This window comes from Pelophylax lessonae (assembly GCF_965119305.1).
Source record: "Pelophylax lessonae genome assembly, chromosome: 2".
In the NCBI taxonomy this organism is placed as follows: Eukaryota; Metazoa; Chordata; class Amphibia; order Anura; family Ranidae; genus Pelophylax; species Pelophylax lessonae.
In genome coordinates, this window is record NC_138769.1 from 207,414,043 (window position 1) to 207,441,233 (window position 27,191).

The 27,191-nt window shown below is 40.9% G+C and overlaps 1 protein-coding gene across 1 annotated transcript in view; it reads left to right on the forward strand.

Annotated features, from left to right (window-relative positions):
* Positions 1-26,827, forward strand: part of ATP6AP2 (ATPase H+ transporting accessory protein 2) — a 51,449-nt gene extending 24,622 nt beyond the window's left edge. The window contains exons 5-9 of the mRNA XM_082247292.1: positions 2,644-2,781; positions 13,279-13,332; positions 15,469-15,618; positions 18,831-18,950; positions 26,309-26,827. Of these exons, the coding sequence (XP_082103418.1) occupies positions 2,644-2,781; positions 13,279-13,332; positions 15,469-15,618; positions 18,831-18,950; positions 26,309-26,503 (657 nt within the window). The 3' untranslated portion in view covers positions 26,504-26,827. The remainder of the gene's footprint in view (positions 1-2,643; positions 2,782-13,278; positions 13,333-15,468; positions 15,619-18,830; positions 18,951-26,308) is intronic.
* Positions 26,828-27,191: the final 364 nt, after the last annotated feature.

Here is a 27,191-nt window from a genome sequence, read left to right on the forward strand (position 1 = left end):
TGAGGGAGTTCGGTTGGCTTCTGAATTACCAGAAGTCTGCTCTATTCCATCAAGAAAATTGAATGATCTGACTCTGGACTCATCTCTAGCCAGAGTGTTCCTTCCTCTGGACATCTCCTGCTGTCCAGCAGATGGTCATCCCTCTAGACTGGCATGCGGGTGCTGGGCCTGATGGTATCTACCTTCAAGGCGGTTCTGTTCAGTTCCATATGAGGTCCCTGCAAAGGGAGAGCTTGGTCAAATAGGACAAATGTCCGAAGTCTCTGGACAATCAGATTCTGCTGAGCTGGGAAACCAAGGGGTCTCTGTTCTGGTGGCTTCACTCTCCGTCTCTATCGGGCAAATCATTTCTCCCCTAGTATTGGACAGTGGTCACCACAAATGCCAGTCTGTCAGGGTGAGGAGGTGTCCTGGGTGGGAACTCCGCTCAGAGTTTGTGGACATTGGCAGTGTCCAGACTACCGATTAAATGTGTAAGAACTTCGGGCTATCAGGCTGTGCCTGGAGCACTAGACGGATCGACTTAGGGGGCTTCCAGTGCGGATTCAGTCGGACAATGCCACGGCGGTGGCTTATGTCAGTCACCAGGGTGGAATAAAAAGTATGGAAGTAGCCGACATTCTCCGGTGGGCAGAATGCTTCGTTCAGGCCCTTTCCGCTGTTCACATTCCAGAAGTGGAAAACTGGCAGGCGGGCTGTCTCAGTCAGCAGGTGTTGAACCAAGGGAAGTGGTCTCTTCACCTGGATGTGTTTTATCGCTTATGTCTCCGGTGGGGCAGCCCTGAGGTGGATCTGTTGTTCTCCGGCTCAATAGAAAAGTTCAGACGTTTGTGGCACGGTCACAGGATCTTCTGGTGGCCCCGTGGGGCCAGTATCGTCTGATCTACATTTTTCCCTCCCCTCAAGCTCCTGCCAAGGCTCCTGTACAGAATCGAGGCAGAAAGGATTCTGGTCATTCTAGTGGCCCCGGACTGGCCTTGCCAGTCTTGGTATGCTAACCTGGTACATCTAGTCACCGATGTTTCTTGGAGACTGCCTGTCAGGGAGGATCTCTAGTCCCAAGGGTAAATCTACCATCCTGCCTTTACAGTTGCTGGCTTTGATGGCTTGGTTTTTAAAAGCCAGGTGCTGAAGGAAAGGTTTACCTGGGTTGGTGATTCCAACACTTCTGAAGACTAGGAAAATCTACCATCGCATGTGGAAAGCACACACTTCGTGGTGTTAGTCGATTTTGGTGTTCACCCTCACTCTTTTTCGGCGGCTCGAGTTTTGACCTTCCTTCAATGTGGGGGGGGGGGGTTGAGCAGAAATTGGCCTTCAGAACATCAGGGGCCACATGTCGGCCTTTGCGGTCTTCTTTCAATGACCCCTGGCCACGCACCCCCTGGTGTGTAAGTTTATTTTGTTTGTTTTTTTTTTTCTTCTTCTCCAAGGGGTTCAACATCTGACTCCACCAGTGCGGTCTCCTCTACCACCCCAAAATTTTTGGGAGATTCCCCTGAGGCTGTCCCAGAAGGTGGCCTTTTTGGTGGCTATCACCTCTGCTCGCAAGGTGTCAGAACTGGCGGCATTGTCTTGTTATACTCCTTACTTGGCAGTCCACAAAGATCAGGTGGTTCTTCGCCCCCATTTCCGTCGTTCCTTCCTAAAATAGTCTGATTTCCATTTGAATTAAGACATTGTGTTTCCTTCCCTGTGTCCTAGGCCCAAACATCCCATGGAAGTTGCGTTGCATGCCCTGGATGTGGTTCAAGCGATTCGGGTGGATCTGGCAGCTACAGAGTCTTTTCAGAGGTCAGACACTGTGCTCACGGAAGGGCTGTCTGCTTCTTCTGCGACCATTTCAAGATGGATTAGCCGATTTGATCAAGGGTTAGGTTCCTCCTTTTCTACTTGGGTGCTTAGTGCTTCTTGGGCCTTCTGTCATTAGGCGTCAGTGGCGCAGGTTTGCATCTGTGGATGCTTCCTTTTGGCCTGCAAGGTTTTGCAGGCTGCTGTTTAAAGGGTCTGTTCCCTCTTTGGGGGTGTGTTCAGGTTGGCTCCAGTTGGTTTTTTGTTAAGCTCCAGTTACCTGCTTGGTTATTTTTTAGCCTTGGGATTTTTTTGTTGTCCCACCCCTCATGTTTGGCACTGCTTTAGGACGTCCCAATGGTTCAAGAATCCTGAGGAGCTGTTGTAACTATTGGGTTAGGACACTAGGCAGAAAAAAAAACTTGACTACGCCTATGGGCAGTCCCTGGTAATATAACCCCCCCCCCCCCCCCCTTTGCTATAGGTCTTCAGTTTTGTTACAAGCAGTGTCAGAAGTATTACAACTCTATTGAGGGGGTAGATCAAAAACCCATTTTTTGGGTTACAACTACTTAAATGTTTGATTTACTAATGAACAGGAGACTGACACAGAAAGCATCAAAGATAAAATAGAAAATAGTGGTGTCCTGTGCCTGTCTATGCAGTGTCAGTTGTCTGAATCACAAGAGTTGTTGATTGGAATGACAGTAGGAACCCTTTTAGTGGGAATAACAGAACATTTACTTGTATGCAGTCCAGGTAATATTTTTTAGCTGTTTTCCACTTAAAAAAACATACATTACAAATTGAAAGTTACTTATAGTTAATACATGCGATACGTTGTATTTCCAGAGAGTTTACATGGTAGGGAAGGCCAATACAGTGTTTGAAGATCTTCCAGTTACTCTAAGACAGCTGAGAAGCCGTTTGGAACAAGATAACTCTATCCTCTCTTCTTTGCCTGCCAGCTCTTTATATAGGAATGATGAGGTAAGTTCATTATGTCCTGAATTCCATGTAAACCTTTTTTTAAAGTTCAGCTATGAGCTATTCCTGTATTTGTAAGTGTGCATCATTCACTGGGCCAGTGAGCCCTGGTTCACACTTGTGCGTGTGCGGGGTTCGCATGTAATGTCATACACTTTGTATGGCTAAATTCGCACCGCAGCCGCACCAAACACGCACAGGGACCCTTTTTGGAAGCCGCATCGGGATCGGATCGCACAGCGGTTCACACTTGTGCGATCCGATCCTGTGCGAACTGCATGATCGCACTGCGATATGCGATCAAACTGGGGGTGTCGTTAAGATTACATTGACACCCCCAGCGTATCGCATATGGCAGTGTGAACTGCCGGGGGTGCGTGTGCGATGCGGGAACAGGCTGCGAATTCGCAGCCTTCCCGCACTCGCATAAGTGTGAACCGGGGCTAAGTAATGAATGCAAGACTTGCCTTTTAGGACAAACAATAATAAAGCTTTAATTTTCTCTGGGTACTAATAAATGTTATATAGGCTTTTTGCCAAAAAGCAAACTCTGGCAAAATTTATTGGACTTTACAATAAAAATACATGTAAACATTATTTTTCTATTAAATGTATTTTTATCTTTGGGTGACATTCACATTTTTTAATCAATTGCTGTTCCCATAGTTTTCACAGAACAATACTCTTAGCTCCATGGCATCCTTTGAAGATATGTTCATTAACCACTTGAGGACCTATAGCCTTTTTCTCCCCTACATCCCCTTGAGTCCCAGAGTATTTTTTTTACTTTCCACAATATCTCTATTTCAAGCAAAATATATTTTTTAGCATTTGGAGTGTACTGTAATATGTACTTTTTTTTTTTAATCCCGGGACAGATAGGGCTTTCATTTGGTATCAGATTTAGATGCATATATCTTTTTGTTGTGTGTTCTTTTTGCATTCTCTTTATTTTAATTAGAAGAATACACAGTGGCTTGGTGTTTAGGACTCCTGTGCTAAAATAATAATTGTCTCCTGTCTAAATTGGCCTACATATGTATGTGAGATGGGGACTTTAAATTGTAAGCTCCTTGAGGGCAGAGGCTATTTTGAATGTACAATATGAAAAAGCACTGTGTAAATTATCGGTGATTATATAAATCCCTAAATTAAAATATTGTGTAGGGAGGGCTCTTGCACTATCCCTTTTTAATTATGAAGATCACCGAACGGCTGTCAACGATATAGCTATACTGTGGCTACTGAAGTGTGAGAAAATATCTAAAAGATGGTGTCAAAAAATATATATGAAAAACTTTCTGTGATGATGATCATCAAATCCAATAATATGCAGTGAAAATACCATACAACTGGCACATGCTGTTGTGCTAAAATGTGTAATTGTTAACCTGACTTACTCTTGTCCTACGGTAAAAAATGTATGCAAGCTGCCATTGCATGTAGCGTAAAAAGGAAAACAAAAATTTCTTAAGTAAAATACATATGCCCTCTTTGAAATTCCATTATGTTACATAAAAGTTTCACTAATGTGATGTTTTAGTAAGCTGACTATGACGACTTTTACATAATTTTATTTTTAAAAGATGGTACTGCGCTATTAGAAAATATATAAAAAACTTTCTGTGATCATCAAATCAATATGCAGTGAAAATACCATACAACTGGCACATAATACATCATGTGCAACAAATATCCGAAACAAAAAATTAATAATAAATTAAACGTTAAACAATAAAATCTTAATAATATCAGTCTACTGTGCTCTGATACACAATAGTGCAAAGTGGGTGGAGCAATGACCAATGGTGAGCAAATGTTCAAATAACAAAAAAATGTCTAAAATATAGTCCCTTCACCATGTGATTTTAAAAAAAAAAAAAAAAAAATCTCTAAAACGTGAGATCAGCAAAAAAACTTCTTCAGTGAAAGAACCCCTCCGTGCTCACAGGCTGCTCTCCTTACTGCTGCAAGGAAACGGCATTTGGATATATGTATCTTATAAGGTTTGGCTCCTAATGTCTTCACTTTCTTTTTTTTTTTTTTTTTTTTTTTTTTTTTTTTTTAATTTTCTTTATTAAAGATTTTCAACATACAAAACTTTATTAATACAATAATATCATCCCTCCTGTGGGGGGATTTAAGCTATATGCATATATCTCCCTTACTTTTTCCCCCTCCCCTCCCCTATCCCCCTCCCCCCCTTGCGGAAGATACTTAATGAGCCCTTATTTCTCCTTTTTTATACTCTTGCCATACTTCCCAAATCTCTATTCTATTTTCATACTCTTGGTCCTGTTCTCCCCAGGGTTTTAATCATTCTAATTTTCTTGTTGTCTCCACCCGTGATATCCATTCTTTATTTGATGGGGCTTCTGTTTTTTTCCAATTTAATGGGATTAGGCTTTTCGCTGAGTTAAGCAAATGGGGGATTAAGGTTTTTTTATATAGTTTGATCGGCATTGTCGTCCCGTGAAAAAGACATTCCCATGGGTCCTCTTTGACCTCTATATTAGTAATTCTTTTAATTAAAGAGAGGACCTCCTTCCAAAATACCTTTATTTTAGGGCAGTCCCACCATATGTGTGTCATTGTTCCAATTTCCTGGCAGCCTCTCCAACAAAATCTTGAGGTCTCCGGGTGGTATCTCCCCACTTTATCTGGGGTTTTATACCATCTGGAGAGTAATTTGTAATTCATTTCCGCCGTATTGCTATCTATCGCCGAGTTATGGGCCAACCTAATACTTTTATCCCACTGGGATCCCCCCCTTTGAACCCCTAATTCGTTCTTCCATCTCTCCAGCATTGGGAGGTTCCCCTGACCCTCCCCGCTATTCAGGATTTTATAAATATTTGAGATATTATTCTTATTTTTTTCGGAGATGCAGATTTGTTCATATGGGTTAAGGTCGTTTATGTCTCTTATTGGCTGGGGGAGGGATGCTACAAAGTGTTTAAGTTGACGATACCTCCACTCATCCAAGTTCCAATTGATTTTCTTTATTTTAAGCTCCGATAAAGTATTTATTTTTCCCTTCTCCATTATATCTTTTAATCTTTTATCTCCATCTCCCAACCAATTTCCGTGCTCTTTTTCCTTCCCCTGGTGAAAAAAATTTTGTGTCTTGTAGTGGTATTAATAATGAATTATACTCCCAATTTCCTCTGTTGTATATTAAGTCCCATATTTTTAGTGCTTGTCGTGTAATAATATGTGTATCAGTTTTCAATTCTCTATATTTGGGTGGGATCCACATAATTTTACCTAGTTTAGTGCCACTTAAAGTGTCTTCCATTTTTACCCAATTTTTCCTACTTTCTTTTTTCCCCCATTCCATCACCCGTGAAATAATTGAGGCTTGGTAGTATTTTTTAATGTCGGGTAATGCCAATCCCCCCTGATTTTTAGTTCTACTTAGTGTAGTGTATTTAATCCTTGGTTTTTTGTGCTTCCAAACAAACTTAGTTATTAGTGCTTTTAGTGTTTTAAAGAATGCTTCTGGAATCTGGATAGGTATCATTTGGAGCTTGTATAAGATTTTTGGGAGGATCGTCATTTTTATTACATTTATTCTGCCCATCCATGATATAGCTCTTGAGATTAGTCTATTTATTTCTGTTTTTATATCATTTAATAATGGGATAAAATTAGCTGTATATAGTTGTTCTATTTTTGGTGTTAATTTAATTCCCAGATATTTTAACTCATCATTTCTCCATATGAAAGGGAATTCTGTTTTTAACCCATCCCCCTCTTGAGTACTCATTTTAATTCTTAATATTTCTGACTTTGTTTGGTTGATTTTTAGATTTGAGAGCTCTCCATATTGTTTGAAGATTCTAATTATGTTTGGCAGAGAAATCCTAGGGTTGGAGACATAAAGCAGCAGATCATCGGCAAAAGCCGCAACCTTATGCTCTACTCCCCCAATTTCCACCCCCTTGATATCCGGGCATTCTCTAATTGTTGCTAACAAGGGTTCCAATGATATCACGAATAATAATGGGGACAGGGGGCACCCCTGTCTCGTGCCATTGTACATGTCGAACGATTCGGACATTGTCCCATTTATTTTTATTTTTGCTGATGGTCGACTGTACAATGTATTTATCCATGACATCATTCTGGGGCCCATGCCCGTTTCCTCAAGTGTTTTCAACATGAACCCCCAGTTAACCCGGTCGAATGCTTTTTCTGCATCGATCGATAATATCACACTTGGGTCTTTATTTCTTAACATTTGTTCTATTAGCAGAATTGTTCTAATCCCATTGTCTTTTCCCTGTCTGCCCGATATAAAGCCCGACTGGTCATCATGTATCCAGTCCGCCATCAGCCCTTTAATTCTAGTTGCTATTATTTTCGTGAACAGCTTAGTATCGGCGTTCAAAAGAGATATCGGCCTATAACTTGAGCACAGTGTTGGGTCTTTCTCATCTTTTAGAATAACTGTGATGGATGCAAGAAGGGCCTCTCTACTCATTTCAAATTGAGAGCCCAGGCCGTTCATGTATCCCTTTAACCTAGGAATTAAAAGGTCTTTATATTGTTTATAGTAACTGATGGTAAATCCATCCGGTCCTGGGCTTTTTCCTCCTGGGGTATCTTTTATTGCTTTTTCTATTTCTTGTTCCGTAATTGGGGCCTCAAGTAGAGCCATTTTTTCCTTATCTATTTTTTTCATTTTTGCTTTTTCCAGATAATTTTTAATCTTTTCCTCTCTCTCCGGGCTGTCTTCTTGTTTACCCACTCCCCTTACTGCATATAAGTTACCATAGTATTTTTGGAATTCCCCTGCTATCTCGGTGGTAGAATGTACCAGGTCCCCCTCTCTATTCCTAATTCGGTCTATAAAATTTATTGATTTTTTCTTTTTGAGTATTCTTGCCAGATTTTTTCCAATCTTATTACCCTCCACATATTTTTCCCTCGCTACTTTGTTGTATTCTTGTCTTATTTCCTGTTCCAATATTTCTTTTAGTTCTTCTTTTTTCCTCTCTATCAGGGGGGTTAGTTCTTTTTTTTTTTCTGTTGTTTTTGTTATTATATCTTTTCTTTTTTGTTCTATTTCATAGATCTCTCTCATTAATCTGTCTTTTATTTCTGTTCTCTCTTTTTCCCTTTGTGCTCCTTTTGAAATTAATACTCCCCTCATATATGCTTTTTGCGCTTCCCATATTATATTTTTGGGTAGTTCCTCAGTATCGTTCATTTGAAAATAAAATTCCAATTCTTTTTCTATTTCCTTGCCCCATTTTTTATCTCTAATCAGTTCCTCATTTATTTTCCACATAGACTTTTTAATTGGCTCTTTCCCCATTTTTATTTTTACCGAAATGGGGGAGTGGTCTGACCAGGTCCTAATCCCGACCTTTGCCTCTAAGACTTTCTCGATCCATCTGTGTTCTATGAGGAAATAATCAATTCTGGAGTATGTCTTGTGTATGTTTGAGTAATAAGTATAGTCCCTCTCCTTGGGATTAAGTATCCTCCAGATATCTGCTAGTTGGTTCTGATACAGTTTTGTCCTTATTTCCTTAGTCTGGTGGTTCGAGCGCCTTTGATTTTTTGCTGTGTTATCCATTTTTGGGTCGAGGCTCAGGTTGAGATCCCCTGCCAAGACCACTCCTCCTTTCTTAAAATTTGTTAACTTCCCCAGAATTTTCCCCAAGAAGGCTATTTGTCCCTCATTCGGGGCATAGATATTTACTAATGTAATCTCCTCTCCGTTTAGCGTCCCTTTCAGGAGGAGATATCTTCCCTCCGGATCGGTCAATCTGTCTTCTAGGTTAAATCTAATCCCTTTAGCGAGGCCAATAGCAACCCCACTTGATTTTTTTTTAAGTGTATCTGCATAATACCAGGTGGGGTGACTATGGGAGTACAATCTGACATTTGATTCATGTGTGATATGGGTCTCCTGTAGGAATATAACATCTGCTTTTAGATACTTAATTTCACCTAGGATTTTTTGTCTCTTTATAGGGGAATTCATTCCTCGTACATTATACGAAATATAATTGACTACACTCATTTTTTCTTAGCTAGGTTTGTCTGGGGTTATCTCTTCAAAAGTATGATCCCTCTTTGGGTGCACTAGGTATTTGTTTTTATGGGCTCGATATTTTTTCTTTCTTGGTTTTTCTTCTTCCGTCTTCCCCCTCCCCCCTCTACCCCCCTCCCTCCTCCCTCCCCCCCTCCCTCCTCCTTTTTTTCCTCCTAATGGAGCCCTAGTACTCTCTTTTCCCTTAACTAGGGTAGTCGATTTACCTCCCCTCCATCGACATTCTCCCGAGGTTGAGCTCTGCCCCTGCTCGCCCCTCCCATCCTTCCCTCCCATGTTTAGGGAGAAAGGTTCTGCCTACTATCCCGTCTTGGTGCCGTCCGTTCGTGTAACCTCTGACAATCTCCCCCTCCCCCCCACCCCCCCCCCCCCCTCCACAGTTCAGTCGTTTTTTTTCTCTTTTTTTTTTTTTTTTTTTTTCTTTTTTTTTTTCTCTTTAATTTCCTCCTTCCTTATTCCCTAATTTTCTTGTTCTTTTTCTTCTTCTCCTGCCACTGGGTTTCTTCCTCAGTTTCTTCCTCTGGGATTTCTTCTTCAGTCCATCCTGGGACCACTATTTCTGGTAGCTTTAAAGTTTCACAAAATGTTGGCATATCTTCAGGAAACCTCAGTATGCCCATTTTTCCGTCTCTTCGTGCTCCCAGTCCTGGCGGGTGTCTCCAAAAATATTGTATATTTTGCTTCTTTAGCTCTTCCACCACTGGTTTTAATATACGTTTTCTGTTCAGCGTTTCCTGTGAAAGATCTGGGAATATTTGTAGTTCGTCTTCTTCGTATCTCAGTTTTGGTCTATCTTTCATTTTTTCCCAAATTTGGGCTCTCACTTCATATCTATGGAATCTCGCTATTACATCTCTTGGTTTTCCTTTTGGGGCACTCTGAGGTTTCCGTATTCTATGTACTCTTTCAAATTCTATTTTGTCTGTTATTGGATTCCCTAGGATGGGGTTGAATATACTTTCCAGCATTTGTTGTAAATTTTCTTCTTTGTTCTTTTCCGGTAATCCTCTAATCCGTAAGTTCTTCCTTCTATTTCTGTTCTCTTGGTCTTCCATCTTATATAATATATTCCTCTGTTCTAGCTGAAGTTGCTGCATTCGTTCATTTAAGTTTAATAACTTTTTCCCATGGGTATTTATCTTCTTTTCAGTTTCCTCTACTCTTATTAATGTATGGCCCAGATCTCTGTATAAAGTGGCCATTTCAGTTTTAATTGATTTATCCAGGTTCGAGAACATTTCCATCATTTCTAATTTTGTTGGGGGGTGGTCGTTCATCCTTAGATCTTCTTCCTTCCCCGGGTCATTGTCCTCTGTTGTCTGTATACTCTCTCTGGACAAATCTGGGCTCTCTTCACCTGTTGCCCCGGATGCCTTTGTTCCTTTTATCTTTTTGTTTCCTTCATTAGTTTGTTTTGGTCTTACCACTTGTTGGTTTTCGGTTGTTTCATTTTGGTCTTTCCCTTCCTGGGTCATATACCTTTTAATAGTCCCGGGGCTTGCCGTAATTTTTGCGGTTTTCCCTGATGTCTCCTTTGTCTGTTTATTCTTTATTTTGGACATGATGATACTTTGTTTATATGACTCTTGATAATAGCTGTACTCCTGCTCAATATTCCCTCAATATTCTCTTGCCCCGCTGAGCTCTATCCAGTCCCTCTTTTAGGGATTTACTTAGGAATTAGCCAAGAAATTTTTAGCACTGGAAGAAATATACCCGGTTTTTAAATTTCAATAGTGGCCTCTTCTAAGTAGTCAGTCTTTAGTGGATTGTCCCCTGGGGTCTTTTGAGGGACCTCTCTCTTGTATTTCTCACGGTGTTTTTTCCCTGTAGAAACTCTTTTTAATTTCTCAGAAGTAGACTACAAGAGATTCCTCCAGTACAATAGAGGCAGAGGGGGTGGAGGTACTTAATTGGTATATTTCAGTCAGTCAGTGTTGCGTACACTCACTCTTTAATCCCTCTTAGTAATTAAATGTATTTTATTTTGGGCGTAGTATACAGTTATATCAGGGCAATCCCAAGAATAAATTGGTGTTGGTGGCTCCTTCCAGGCCGGTTATACCAGACTCCCTCTATGTCTTTATCCCTGGCTGTACATAAGTATAGAGTCTCAGCTAAGTAGGGATCCGTGATGTATTACTGTCCATCATGTAATTACATAGACTTGGTACACACAGTTCGGAGACCCAGAACCAATACTATGTGGGTTAATGTAATAATAATGGGGGGGTTTTTGCCCTCTCACCGTTCTAGCATGGGCGGGTCTACCAGCGATCCCTGTGTCCTCTGCTGCTGTGTCTGCGGCCTTTAACAGGCTCCTCCCCCCATTCTGAGCAATCTCTCACTACAGTCTGTGCTGAGTAAAGGATCGGGGGGGGGTCTTGCTTGTTTTAACCCTTTTCCCACTTGGGGGGCTATGACATGCCCTGTCTTTAAGCAGGGATGGCCAGATGAGCCAGAGGGGTTTCTATCACAGCGTAGTACAGTACAGTCTATAATATCCTTTCCACCATGGGTTATCTTGATAGTATTCCCTTTGAACAATGCTTGCAATCAGTTTTCAAATAACGACTTCAGGGGGGGCTCGCTTGTTAAATCCTTTCCTCAGTCCTTTGCGATTCACCCCCAGGCGGAGTATACGGGTCATTCAGTACAGCATAAAGACAGTTGGGAGATATGAAACAAACTTAAAGAGAAGTTTAAATGTGGTTACCATCCTTTCCCCAATCCTTTGTTCTCTCTCTGGGAGTCAGCGCAATTCACCCCCAGGCAGAACATACGGATCGTTCAGAGCACCATAAAGTCAATTTAGGGGTTTGAGACATACATGGGAGAAGTTTAATTGGGGTTTAGATGGGGTTTTCACCTTCACCCTAGTCCTTTACACTCCCTCTAGAGTATTAAGCAATTCACCCCCAGGCAGAACATGCAGGTTATTTAGAGCAGTTCAAAGTCCTATGGAAGGATTTAAGCATGCAAACAAGAAGTTTTAAATGGGATTTTAACCCTCTCACCAGTCCTTTGTAGATTGTGCAGCTTCGCTGGTTATGCTTGATAGCTTCTCTCCCTGTATGCCGATTAATTGCTCTGATGATTGATGCTGCAGCGTCTCACGTACTGGGCTCTGTATCACACTGCCCGCTGCTCTGTCTGCCTGTGTCGGGAGGGGCTATCCTCCTCTCTCTCTCCCCATTGATCCTTCTCTCATCCAGGACAGCAATCCACTATGGCTTTCCCCGGTCTTCAGCTGCGCTCATTCAGGTCGGTAACTTCCACATATGCCCTGGCGTCTCCCTGGGATCTGGCTGGAGCGAGAGTGGAGGATGGCAGGGGTAGGTCAGGCGCTCATATGAGCGGAGGATCGGACATTCCTTCGCTCGTTCCTCTGGACGGCATTGCGGCGCTCTAGCAGGCAGACGGACTTGGCGCCATTGGCAGGCTAATGTCTTCACTTTCAATGGGGGCTTTTCCTCTTTAAACTGGCTCCCTGATGATCCTCCTCATAACACTTTGTGATATGTACGGGTAAAAGAAAGAGGCTTCTAGTGCATTATAGTTGGTAAAACGTTTGTTGATAAAAACAGATAAGGTACTGGATATACTATGTAAAATTCATCAGACGTCACTTCCAGTATGCCTCCACCCTACACGTTACGTCATAATGACTATCATGAAAATCAATCCTGATGTACTGCGGCCTATCATTTCTTGAGACCCGAAAACACCAGGACATAGAAATACCTCCCAAATTACCTTTCTGGAAAGTAGACAGTCTGATGTATTCAGTAAGAGGCTTGGTGTGTCTTAAGTTTTTTTTTTTTTAATTCTTTACAAAGAAATATAGCAGAATAAACTTTGAACTAAGATTTTATGAAGATGTTTTATTTGCAACATTTTATAACCAAAACAAAGAACGCTTTTTATTTTTTTTTTTTTTTTGTTCTATTAGTAAAAAATAAAAAACCCATTGGTGAATAAATACCCCCAAAAGAAAGCTCCATTCTAATTATAAAATTGGCCTGGGCAGGAAGGGGGTAAACCTGCCTTGTAGGAAGGGGGTAAAGGTGCCTGGTATTGGGTATTAACACAGTTATACTGTATCTAAAGCCAAATCTTTTGTTAGCTTTGAATAGAAAAGGGAAGGATTACAATCCCTGTCAGGTTTTTATTACTATCTGTGTCCTGCTAAGGAGATGCATGGCCTTCAGGACTGAAAGGTGAGGGAGAATCAAAATATATTTGTTTTGTTTGCGCCAGAACAGAAATAGAGGGGAAATCCTCCTCTGTTCTACTGACAACTCTCTAAGAATAAAAAACCTGGCTGGGATCTCTCTCCAATTCTATTTCTATTATGAATGATTTTACATTAGTTTGCTTTTAAGAAATATGAAACTTGGGATATAAAATCTTTTTTTGTCCTTTTTTTATAGACAGACAGGCTATTTCTTTCTGAACTGCAAGCTCTACAGGACATTACAACTCTGGTAAGTAAGCAATGAAGACTATTGTAGCTGTAGTCCAACTTCAGAATTTCAAGTAAAAAAAAAAAAAAAGTTTACCTGTATACCATTGAGAATGTTTGCCATGACAAAATATATAGCGAATATGAGTCCCAGCACTCAGAAGCTAGCAATTCCATATCTGTATTCTATGCGCTCATACATTGGTGTGTATGGTTGGGAAGCAGCTGGACCGTCGGGTTTTGTCTTTGGATTGTGTGGCAAAACTGGAATTCTAAAATGAATACATAGATGTTCAATGCTAATAGTGTTATTTGTTAATAGTGTTATTTGTTAACAGTTGAATCATACAAGATCAACATGCTACGAATCCAGGGAGTTAACCAGCTAAGATACAGAGTTTTAAGTAGGGATGCACCGAAATTTCGGCCACCGATATTTTCGGCCCAAAATGAGACTATTCCATTTCGGCCGATAAGGGGTTAAATATGCCGAAAATGTGTGGCTGCTGATCTGTGTAAAAAGCCATTAATTTCCCTGTCATTTGTGCTCTCCGCTACGATCCAATGCCGGGCGCTTCATTGTGATTTACAGTGACGTCCCGGGGGAGAGGGACCCAGAATGCACAGTGTAGGAGGATCTCATCCTCCTCCGTGCCAATCGCTCCACCCACCTCCTCCCTTCCCTGTTGTTCGCTGAGGAGGAAGGTAATGTCGATGTGTGCTGTAAAAAAAAAAAAAAAAAGTTTCTCCCTTTTCTCCTGCATCCTGTGTCGGAAGTCAGAACGGATTAAATTTATAATCACAGCCTAGTGCTCAACCCCTTCTAATTGCAGCGCGCAAGGCAGTCCGTGGGTGTCACTCCGTGGGTGTCAGTCCGTGAGTGAGTGATGTGTGAGTGTCAGTCAGTCAGTCAGTGAGAGTGTCAGTCAGTCAGTCAGTCAGTCAGTGATATTGATAGAACTGATTTAAAATCATTTGGGGAAAAAAAGTAATTTTTCGGTTTTCGGCCAAGGGCATCCTGAATTTTAGGTCTCAGCCCAAAATTTTCATTTCGGTGCATCCCTAGTTTTAAGGCATATTGTACTTGCAGTGAAGAGACAGTTTTGCATTGTACATATGTAGTACTGTTTTACGTTCTGATGTTCACAACTTTGGATGGCAAATCCGACTTCAGGACCATCTTATAGTCAAGCCTCACTTCTTTACCATACACGCTATTTACCTAGATTTAAATCTAATTGGCAATTTTAAGTTTGAACCAGTAGCCATTCTACGACTTCATTATCAGTTTATTCTCTTTTTATGCTCTGGTAAAGTGAACTACAGTTCTGATTTCACAAACTGTGAACAGGCAGGCTTTTTATTGCCAAAGAGACACGCACTGCCTCTTTTGCAATAAACTTCACCTATCTGCCAGCTTGCAGCTTTCTTCAGCAGGTAAACTGAGCTGCGCAGGCTCAGCTTGCGTTGCTGGCACCGTCTCTGTGTGGCAGGATGGCTGGCTCCTGGACATGCGCAGGAGTGGTGTAATCCTGTGCCGGCCAATGAAGATGGCTAAAGACCAGCATTTAGCAGAAGATACCGGCAAGGAATGGGGACCATTGAGGAAAAGGTAAGTTTAGCTCTGTTTTAAGTTTGTTTTGGCATGTAGTTTTAAACTACATAGTTTATTTAGCCTTCTTTTTTTGGCTTTGAGAAACAAACTCCTGGCAAAACATTTACTCTGGTTTCCTGTCTTGGGGACAGGTCTTGGTGACATCTGTGTCTCTATCTTGCCTGATGAAGCGGTCCTGCTTGGCTACTAAATGTTAGAATCTGCTGTAACATGATCGCTAAATAAAGCTTTGGACCCATTCTGGAGATCCTTGGTGTGCTGGTGACGTTCTCTTGCTCCTGTTGGGCAGAGTCTCATGACTTCCTGTCCCTGTGAGCACATCTTTTTTTTCAGTTGTGTCTTTTCTCTATTGGAGAGTTTTCCCTTCTGACAGAGGGTTTATTCTTTTGTCTTGTCCTTTCTATTCAGAACAGCAAAACAAATTGTTTTTTGTTGGCGTTCCACTTTAAAATGTCTAAAATATTTTTGAAATTTTTGTTTTTTAAAAGATTTTTATTTTTATATTCAGTATTTTTATATTCAGTATGCGCTTCTTTCATACAGCTTTCTCGCCATAAGCATCTGGCAAAAGATAATGCTCCAGATATATATTGTCTGGAACTGACTGGTTTGGAAGAGATCAAGAAGCGTTATGGTGAAGACTCTATAAAATTCAAGGATGCAACCAGACTTCTGTCAGAAGCTCTTCAGAAGGTAAATGTACAAATTTTCACCTTATCAGTTGGCTTTTAAGAATGTAGGTTGCAGCAATGCCACAGGGCTGTCTCACTAATGGGCAAGTTTAAAACTGTTAAATCTGCACTACCCCTGCTCTTTTAGGCTTGGTTCACACTACTGCGATGTGAATTTGATGCATTTTACAATGCTACTATTTGATGCACCTTTGAGGCGACTTTGCATATTCCATGGGGCAGAGCTGCATTGTAAATTACAAAAATTAGTGCAGGAATCTTTTTTTAAAAAAAAAAAAATTGTAGCGTTAGGAGTCGTATTAATTAGAATGGGCACTATTGAAAATAATGTGATTTCTTTTTGTCATGGGAGTCTGTGCTGCTGAAGTCACATCAGAAGTTGCACTAGTGTAAACAAAATTTAAAAATGGGTGTACTTGTGTGCTGCTATGTTGTGCTATAAGACTACAAAAACATACTAAGCTGATCGCTCACACCTATGCACACTCTATAAATGTGTATCAATGTGCAAAATTTTATTCAAAAGTGGTGCCGCGCTCCCAAATGCTAATGTGTTAGTATCCCTTTAAATCTGTTTGCATAGCAATTTTCAAAATCAGTATATCATATCAAACCATATATAATAACAAATCAAACAATGCATCAGTCCATAAAGTGTCCTTTGGTATGAATTTGCTTGCATATGCTCATTCTTTCATAAAAAAACAGGCTTGTGTTCATATATCCAAACTACTTATTCCTTAACCACTTCCTGCCCGCTGTATACAGAATGACGGCCCCAGGGTGGTTGTATTATCCTGACTAGACGTCATATGACGTCCAGCAGATTAAGCCGCTCATGTGTGCCTGCCGCGACGATCGGCAGTGTGGTGTGAGGCTCTGACATACCACATTTCCGATCTTGGAAAAGAGCCTATGATGTAGGCTCTTTGCCATGTGATCAGCTGTCTCCCTGTGTGGCAGAATGGGTGACTCCTGCGCATGCATAAGAGTGTGGTGTAATCCTGTGCCAGCCAATGAAGGCGGGGGAAGACCAGCATTCAGCAGAAAATGCCGGCATGGAATGGGGACCTTTGAAGAAAAGAGAAGTTTCATCTTTGTACTGTAGGAGACCAGATATAGTGAATGCAGGGAGAGTTCTGGGTTTAGCAACACTTTAATGGTAGAAGTACATTTTAACAAGCCTCTGTATTCAGAATACCAACAAGACAGGTTGTGAAGTGTCCTTCAAACTAATGGATGAGCAGTAATCTCCTCTTGCAGTAGTTAGTTGAAAACCGTTCTGAGTGACAGCGGGATGTGGAAGCTAGTATAATTCAACTGGATTTATTAATAAAATGGTATAGAACACAATAAAACCTTCTTAAGTGGGAGTTCCAGTGTTTTTTGTGTTAAGTCAGCAGCTACAAAAAGTGTAGCTGCTGACTTTTAATAAGCTCACTCACCTGTCGCACGATCCAGCGATGCGGCCGCCCGAACCCTGGGTTCTCTCCCCTGTGCTGGCATCACAAGTGTGGGCACCCGGCTGTTACAGCTTGCGGCTTCACAGCCGGGTGCGCACTGCACATGCGCGAGTCGAGATGCGTGTCCTGAAGTGCCGGGCAATTATCTGGGACCTGTGATGTTCCAGAAGATTGCAGGGAGGGAGGGGGAGAAGAGAACTTCTGCTCAAGTCGCCTAGCCGGCCTGAGCGGAAGTGGGAGAAGGTACCTGCCATCTACATAATTCTGTTTTGCTTTTTTCCAAATGTACATCCAGGGCCTCTGGTTTATAGTGCAGATACAGGCTGATCCTATATTCTGTTTTCTGAAGGCTCTATTGTGTTACACACTGGTTCATTGCAGGGCTTTTTAGTTTCTTTTGGCTCTCATATCCTGTCTGGGTTCTACTTTCATAAAAATAGTGAAATAGTGGAAATGCAGTTTATACAGGGGTAAAAATTAGAAGGCCCCATTTATACCTATCGGAGCAGCAAATGGTCGTTTTTTTCCGCAAAACGCATAGGGCAACCCATTGAAATCAATGGGCTGCCCTACGCACAGCGAAGTAGCTCATGGAGCGTTTTGTCACACCTCTGGGTTTTTTACCTTATGTTTTTTTTTGCACCTTTTTGTGAAAGGGCGTAAGTGTTACTAAACTTTGATTTAAAATAAGAGACTATTAAGTTTAAATTCCTTGCATTTTTTTTTTTTTCTTTTTTGCTGCAGCAATCCGTCTTCCTGTTAGATGGTGGCAATGTTAGTTCTTCATGGTCCTGCAGGAATGTAGCCACCCTCACTTGCTTTAGATGGGCTAGGGACTATGGAACTAATAGTGTGCATAGAGCAATGCGCATGACCGCATCTAACATGCACTTATTATTTCAAACGGAAGTGAGGGGGGGAATAAGAGAGGTTTAGAAGCACACATGAATGAAGCCGCAAAACACATTACCAAACTATTTCATGAAAAAAAGATTAGTTGTACAGTAGTGGAACTATTTTTAGAGAATAAAGATAAAATTTAGTGTCCCTTTTTAAACTGTGAGGAAGTGAGGTTCTAAATGCATCCATGTCCAGAGGATAGCAGGCAACTACTGGAGAGCTCTCTTTACTATGACTTTCCACTGACCCCACTCATGTTTCTGGGAAAGCTAACTTAGCTTGTCTAATGACCTGAAAGTAAATAATAAACCATTGGAGGACAAGGAACCCTTTACATTCAATAGGAAAGGAGATTTAACCTCCAGCACATAGAAAGGCTTCTTTGCAGTAAAGGGGGAAAAGACACCCTCAAGAACTAGTTCTGACTAGCTCAATGTTGAAAAAAAAAAACTGCATTCTAAAATACATAAAATATAGCAATTATATAAAAATGTTATAGGTAATAACCGGGATTGTTAATCCAGGGAATATCGGATTGCCTCCTAGGGATTGTTTTTTCCATGCTGCAGCAAATTGGGCCATACTTTTATAGGGCTCTTTTGCCTTCCTCCAGATTAACTGTGGGAATAGGGTTTTATATGTGGAGATTTTATGTCCATTTATTTATTTTTTTTCCTATAGGTTGAACTAGACTGACTTGTGTCCTTTTTTTTTTTTTTTTTTTTTCCTTCCTTCCTTCCTTCCTTCCTTCCTTCCTTCCTTCCCCCTCCAACCTAACTATGTCTATGACCTTACTACTATGTGCAGGTTGTAATGATAGTTTATTTATGCTAATTTCATCTCTTTCCAGTTTGCAGATGATATGTACAGTATTTATGGGGGAAATGCAATTGTGGAAGTTGTGGCCGTGGAAACATTTGAAACCCCCCTTGTAAGGAAAAGCCGATCCATTCTGGAATCGCAGGCCATTGTAAGTGCACCTTGAGCAAGTCTCTGACTGCAGTTAAAGCGAAAATTTGTAATCCTTTTTTTTTTCCCTTTTTTTTTTTTTCTCCTGCATGTAGAAAGCTTTATATAAATGTTTTACAGAACAGTGTTAATACTTTAAAGCAACTTTTGTTTGTAGTTTATAATCCGCTCTGTACATGAAGCAACCATATTTGCTAAGTACATATACAGGTGTATCTCAAAACTTGAATATCATCAAAAGGTAATTTATTTCAGTGATTCAATTCAAAAAGTGAAACTCCTAGATTATAAAGATTTATTACACTCAGAGTGATACATTTCAAGCATTTCTTTTTTTTTTTTAATTTTCATGATTATGGCTTACAGTTAGTTTTGTGAAAAAGTTCAATATTGTAGACTCATGGTGTCACACTGTAATCTGCTAATTGACTTAAAACGCATGTAAAGGGTTTCCTGAGCCTTTAAAAGGTTTCCTGTGTTTGGGGGGTCTCCTAAACTATGGCTCTCCAGTTGTTCAGGAACTACACTTCCCATCATGCCTAGTCATGTCTGTGAATGTCAGTTTTGCAATGCTTAATGTAGTTCCGCAACAGCTGGAGGGTCATAGTTTAGAGATCCCTGCTTTAAATGATCTCGCAATCTGGTTCAGTAGGTTACACAATCATGGGGAAGACTGCTGACTTGACAGTTGTCCAGAAGGGTTATTGACCCTCTCCACAAGGAGGGTAAGTCATAAACGGTCATTGCTAAAGAACCTTGCCGTTCAGAGTGCTGTATCCAAGCATATTAATAAAAAGTGTGGTAGAAAAAGGTGCACAAGCAACAGGGATAACCGCAGCCTATAGAGGATTGGTAAAGCAAAGGCCATTCAAGAATTTGGGGGAGATTCCCAAGGAGTGGACTACAGCAGGCATCAGTGCTTCAGGAGCCACCACACAGACGTATCAAGGACATTGCCTATAACTGTTGTATTCCTTGTGTCCTGCCACTCCTGAACCAGAGATCAGGTCAGAAGCGTCTTACCTGGGCTAAAAAGAAAAAAGACTGGACTGTCGCTCAGTGGTCCAAAGTCCTCTTTTCATATAAAAGTAAATTTTGCATTTAATTTTTGAAATCAAGGTCCCAGAGTCTGGAACAAGAGTGGACAGGCACAGAATCTAAGTTTGCTGAGGTCCAATGTGAAGTTTTCAAAGTCGGTGATGATTTGGGGAGCCATGTCATCTGTTGGTGTAGGTCCAATGTGTTTTATCAAGTCCTAAGCCAGCGCAGCCCTCTACCAGGAAATTCTAGAGCTCTTCATGCTTCCCTCTGCTGACCAGCTTTATGGAGATGCTGATTTCATTTTTCAGCAGGACCTGGCATCTACCCACACTGCCAAAAGTCACAATACCTGATTTAATGATCATGGTATTACTGTGCTTGATTGGCCCGCAAACTTGCCTGACCTAAACCCCATAGAGAGTATTGTCAAGAGGAAGATGAGACACCAGACGCAACAATATAGACAAGCTGAAAGCTTCTATCAAAGCAACCTGGGCTTTCGTAACACCTCAGGCGTGCCACAGGCTAATTGCCTTAATGCCAAGCCGCATTAATGCAGTAATTCATGCAAAAGGAGCCCCAACCAGGTATTGAGTGCATACTAATACTGTACATGAACATACTTTTCAGTAGGCCTACATTTCTGTATTAAAAATCCTTTTTCTCTTTTGTTCATTGACGGACACAGCTCCTGATCTTCATAACCTTTGGGTGATACTGCCCCCTAGAGTAGTGGGACACCAGGCAGAAAAATCTGGCTATGCCTATTGGCAGTCCCAGGGGGGTATACTCCCTCTCCCTGCTATAGGTGCTCATTTTTTTGTTTTTTTTTTCCTGCCTAGCCAGGAGTAAGGACCTAGATCCTTGCTGGGATCTCTGACAATTTTTTTTTTTCTTTAGATAGAATTTTTTTCCTGTGACATCTACAAGCAACTGCCGGACTGGATAATCTAGATCCAGTGGTCACCCCAGTCTGCCCAGCGAGCGCACGCACAGACTTCAGCTCCATGCTAGGTCAGCTGCGACATAGCCCCACCGGGCGTTGGCTGGCCTGCGAGTTAAACTCCTCATGAGGTTGCATATGACCGGGTCTTGGCCCGAGTCGCAGTGTTCCTCCTGGCCGACAGCCCCCCCATTTTGTTGGTGAGGAGTTCTGTCTGGAGTGGTGCCCACCTGGTTCCTGGTATAGTGAGTAGCTGTCTACACTCTTGGGTGACTTTTCTGGGGGCTATTACCTCTGTGCGCAGGCAGGGTGTCGAAACTGGTGGCGTTAATCCTGTCATTCCCCTTATCTGGTGGTTCATCGCCCCTACCTGTGGTTCCTCCCTAAGGTTGTCTCTGATTTTTATTTGAATGAAGACCTTGTGTTGCCTTCCCTGTGTCCCAGGCCTAAACATCCAAAGGAAATTGCCCTGCTTGCCTTGAATGTGGTCTGGGCAATTGGGGTGTACCTGACCACTACGGAGTCTTTCAAGAAGTCAGACATGATTTGTGCTCACGGATGGGCCTCGGAAAGGGTTGTCTGATCCATCTGGAAATGGTCGCAGAGGAACCAGACAGACAGTGATTCAGGCCTAATCCATCAAGGGTCAGGTTCCTCTTTCCCTGTTAAGGTGTACTCTACTCGGGCGCCTAATGCCTCCTGGGGCTTCCGTCATCAGGCGTCAGTGATGCAGGTTTGCAAGGAGGTCACCTGGTCGTTCGTGACAAATATTAAAACTTTGTGAAAGTGGATGTGTTGGCATCTGCAGATGCTTCTTTTGGCTGCAAAGTTTTGCAGGCTGCGGTTTAGAGGACCTGATCCTTTTTTGAGGTGTTTGTTTTTTTTTTTTTTTTTTTTTTGGGTGGGCTCCAGTTGTTTTGGTTGAGCTCCTGTTGCATGGTTGGCTACTGTTTATCCCTGGGGAATTTTTTTTTTTTTTTTTTTGCTGTTCCCACCCCTCATGTTTAACACTGCTTTGGGACGTCCCAATGGTTATGAAGACCAGGAGCTATGTCTGTCAATGAACGAAAGAAAATGGGGATTTGGCGTAACTTGCCGTAAAATCCATTTCTCTAATGTTCATTGACTGATACAGCACCCACCCCTCTGTGGAGTTGTAATTCTTCTGACACTGCTTGTAACTAAACGGAGTACCTCGAGCAGGGAGAGGGGGTATACCCCCTGGGACTATCCATAGGCCTAGTCAGATTATTTTTTTTTCTGCCTAATGTCCTACTCCTGTAGGGGGCAGTATAACCCAATGGTTATGAAGATCAGGAGCGGTGTCAATCAATGAACATCAGAGAAGTGGATTTTACGGTAGATCAAAAATCCCATAATTTATTTTTCTTTTTCTTTTCTTTTTTTTTTTTTTTTTTTTTTTTATTGGTCTTATGTAATATTCTAATTTTGAGATACTGAAATTTTGGGTTTTCACTAGCTGTAAGATATCATCCTCAAAATTAAAAGAAAGGCTTGAAATATATCACCATGTGTAATTATCTAAAGTAGATGAGTTTAACTTTTTGAATTGAATTACTGAAATTGACTTGATGATTTTCTAATTTTTTTGAGATGCACCTGTACGTGGTTTTGCTTTGTTAGTAGTGCTGCACAAAGTGTTAGCTTTTAAAAAAAAAAAAAAAAAATTCTCTTTAGCTATGCAAGTTTAGTTTGCCAGGCTGTAAACCATAGTGCATTTTTATATTTTTTAGTTCTGGTAGGATAGGCAGTTAGTGTAACTTGGCTAAAGGGATAGGCTATCAATGTGTATGTGTAATAAAGTTTTGAGAATATGGTATTGAGTGTAATTAGACCTTTTATAGACTTTATAGTGAAACCAATATTTTTTGTTTTACAGTAGGGAAGGACTTCTTACCATATGGTTCATTGAACACCATTTTTCCTTCGCACACTAGACATTGACCTATATTCTCAGAGGTGTAACAATTCTTCTTATGTTACAAAGCATGTTTTTGCTCAATGCATGGTGTCCTCTATTAAAATATAACTAAAGGCAAAACTTTATAGTTTTGGATAGAGCGGAGAGAGATTTGAACACCAGTCGGGTTTCCATTACTGTCTGTGCTCCTTTTCGGGAGATTCACCCTCACTTTGTCATGTTTGCCATTCTCCTCAAAAGTGAAGTTAATAAAAAAAAAAAAAAAAAAAAAACCCTGATTACTCTGTCCCCAGAACAGGCGTACATAGGAAATCTTCCAGTGAGTACATTAGGTCTGGTGGCAACCAGGGGTTCCCAAACGTTGGAGGGATTTCCTCTTACTACCTGTTTTTGGCTATAGTACAGGAAGTGAAGAGAAACCTCCCCGATGGGACACAGATGGCAAAAAAAAACCTGACTGGGATTATAACTCTGCCCTACTCTATCCAAAATGTGGGAAAGGTTTTATTTTTTTTGCCTTTTTTTTAATTCTACTTTTAAGGGCGCTTTTAGGATGATTGTGTAGCAAGTCTTAATGTCGGATATATACAGTTAGGTCCATATCAGACGCAGGCACAATTTTCATACATTTGGCTCTGTATACCACCAGAATAAAACTAAAAGGAAACCATCCAAATGAATTTGAAGTGTAGACTTTCAGCTTCAATTGAAGGGGTTGAACATAAAGATCAAGTTTTAAAGTTTAGGAACTGCAGCCATTTTTATACACAGTCCCTCTATTTTCAAGGGCTCAAATGTAATTGGACAAATGAATATAATCACAAATAAAATGTTCATTTTTAATAATTTGTTGAGAATCCTTTACTGGCAATGACTGCCTGAAGTCTGGAACCCATGGACATAACCAAAGACTGGGTTTCCTCCTTTCTGATGCTTTGCCAGGCATTAACTGCAGCTGTCTTCAGTTCTTGGTTTGTGGATCTTTCTGCCTTTTTAGTTTAGCATGCTCAATTGGGTTGAGATCAGGTGACTGACTCGGCCATTGCAGAATATCCACTTTTCTTCCAAAAGCTCCTGGGCTACTTTTTGCAGGTGTTTGTTTTTTTTTTTTTTTTTTTTTTTTTTTTTGATCCGTTGCCCCATCTGTACTGTGAACCGCTGTTAAAATCAACGGTATTTAGAGTATATCTCTAATCACTGTATAGTTCATCTGGCTGCTTTTGTCTTCTGTCACATCAATAAACACCAATGACCCAGTGCCACTGGAAGCCATACATGCCCATGCCATCACACTGCCTCCACCATGTTTTTCAGTTCATGTTGTGTGCTTTTGGATCATGAGCTGTTCAAAGCTTTCTCCACACTTTTTTTTTTTTTTTTTTTAATTTATTATTTATTTTTTTTTCTTCCTGTCTTTCTGGTACAGATTATTCTTGGTTTCATCCATCCAAAGACTGCTTTTCCAGAACTGGTCTGGCTTTTTTTAGATAATTTTTTTGGGCAAAGTCTAATCTAATATGGCTTTTTCTATTCCACAGGCTTATGAATGGTTTGCACCTTTGTGGTGAACCCTATTTATTTGCTCTCATTAATTTTTTGGGATTTTAGACTTTGACAATGATACGCCCACTTCCTGGACAGTGTCCTTCACTTGTCTAGACGTTGTAAATGGGTTTTCCATTACCATAGAGAGAATTCTACAATCATCCACCACTGTTGTCTTCTGTTGAGGTCCAGGCCTTTTTACGTTGCTGAGCTCACTAGTGCATTCTTCCTCTCTGATGGATTTGTTTTGTTTTTGAAGCCTTACAATGGTCGGTTTCGCTTGCATGGACAGCTCCTTTAAACGTATGATGTAGGTTCCCAGCAATAGATTCCAAATGCAAATACCACACTTATGGGCCATACACACTATAAGATTTTCTGAAGACTTTTTCCTTTAGATTTACCAAAACCAGCTAATATGAGGTCAAACCTAAACACTTTCAATTTGTATGCAATCTGGCAGGCCCTTTTACTACATAGAAAAGGTAAATCTGAAGGAAAAAGTCTTCATAAAATCTTAGTGTGTATGGTCCTTTAGAATCAACTCCAGACCTTTTTACCTGCCTAATTGATGAAGAAATAACGAAGGAGTAGCCCACACCTGACCATGAAACCGTTTTTGTTTCAATCCTCCAATTACTTTTGGTCCCTTGAAAAAAGGGGGGTAGCTATTCGTAATAGCTGTAATTCCTAAACCCTTTCTCCAATTTGGATGTACATACCCTCAAATTAAACCAGAGTGTGTGCACTTTCAGCTCTAATCCATTATTTTACTCTAGCTTAAAAATGTTTTAGTAAATACCTGGGAAAAAAAACTAAAATTTGTGCCTGTGTCCAAATATATATCCTTAATACCTTACTGTATGTTCCACTGTACTAGGACTACTTTATTCAAAGTAAAGGACACCTGATTGGGTGTCATCCAGGGTCCTAAGGGAAGCAAAAGGGGCAGCTGCTTGGGATAATAAAAAGAAAGAATGACATGGGTTTTTAGGTCTGTGCACGATGATCAGTGTAAAATTTACCGGCAAACTAGAAGGCATAGCTTCATTTTCTTCTTTTTTTTTTTTTTTTTTTTAAGGGGGGGGGGGGTGTTTAAATAATCACTGCCAAGAGCAAAAAGAGTTCCAGTACATTTGATGCTACTTGTACTGCCTAATCCAGTGTTGCAGCACATTTCACTATCGTTGGCAGCAGCTCCATATTTTGTTCCTTCTAGTTATCTATAAAAGGCTGTAGATACAAAACAAAGAAAGGGCGCACCAGCCTAGCGCATTATCCTCAGCGAGTTTATTAAATCAAAATACATAAAGATCAGCTACTCACAAACATTCGTGAAATTCAGGCACATCAATTCCATATAACCGCCTCATAGCAGAGGTCCGATATCTCATTCGAAGCAGAGGGCTGATGCGTTTTGAGGCTATGCCTCTTCCTCAGAGCCCCTGAGGAAGAGGCATGGCCTCGAAACGCGTCAGCCCTCTGCTTCCAATGAAATATCGGACCTCTGCTATGAGGCGGTTATATGGAATTGATGTGCCTGAATTTCACAAATGTTTGTGAGTAGCTGATCTTTATGTATTTTGATTTAATAAACTCGCTGAGGATAATGCGCTAGGCTGGTGCGCCCTTTCTTTGTTTTGTATCTACAGTGTTTGGTCGACCGCCCTGGTCGTAAGGGGCAGCAAGGCCTGGCCATAATGGATGCCAAGTACTAGCACGAGTTCCGGGATTGTGGCAGCCTGAGGACCAGGTTCTGAGCGCAGGAGTGGGGTGCTGTACAGCACTTATCTTTTTTGGATTATCTATAAAAGGCATCTGACATTACTATGTGGAAAAATCTGTATGCCACAATATCTTAACTGAAGTCTTTCGTTATCTGTTTTAGAGTAACCCTGGCAGTCCATACAACCTGGCCTATGAATATAATTTTAACTACGCTGTTGTCTTCAACATCATACTTTGGATCATGATTGGCCTGGCTCTAGCCGTTATTGCAGTCTCATACAACCTGTGGAACATGGACCCCGGCTATGACAGCATCATCTACAGAATGACCAATCAGAAGATTAGGATGGACTAGTGTTTGGATTTCCTAAAGCAAACCATGCCATTCCTCTTGCTATCCTTGCTTATTCTCCTTTTCCTCTATAACAGTACCTGCATGCGGAGACTGTAAGCTCCTTATTGCCCCTCGATGTCATAGGTCTCCAACAATCCCTAGATGGCTACAGTGAAACTTTTGTAATCCACCATACTAACCCTTACGTATCCATCCCTTCTTTCCCTGTTGACTGGAGGCAATTTTTTATTTCCTGTTGGCTGACCTCAATAATAGTTATAGCCAATCTGGAAAGTAAGGGAGCTACAAGTCTATTAAGGCAGCTTATGCAAGAACTGACTACCTTTTTAAAAGGATGATTATATATATTTTTTTTTCATTCTGCGTCTTCACAGTTGCTATCTACATTTTGCTAAAGAGTTATGTCTTGAGATGGGGAGCAAAAGAGCCTCTGTGCACATACTGTTGGAATAGATAGCGAGAGGAATGGCATGGTTTACTTTACATTATTTAAAGAAAAAAAAAAAGTTTTCTCAATTTTTGATTTTTGTGAGTATTTAAAAAAAAAAAAAAAGTATATATTATGTACTACTGAAGTTGTTCAGATTAATTAGTCCTTTGTATCTGGAGACACAGAAAACAGGAAGGTTTGCAAATGGCAGCAATATTTTCACTTTGCAAATCTGTAATTTGTTGGTCATTAACCTGT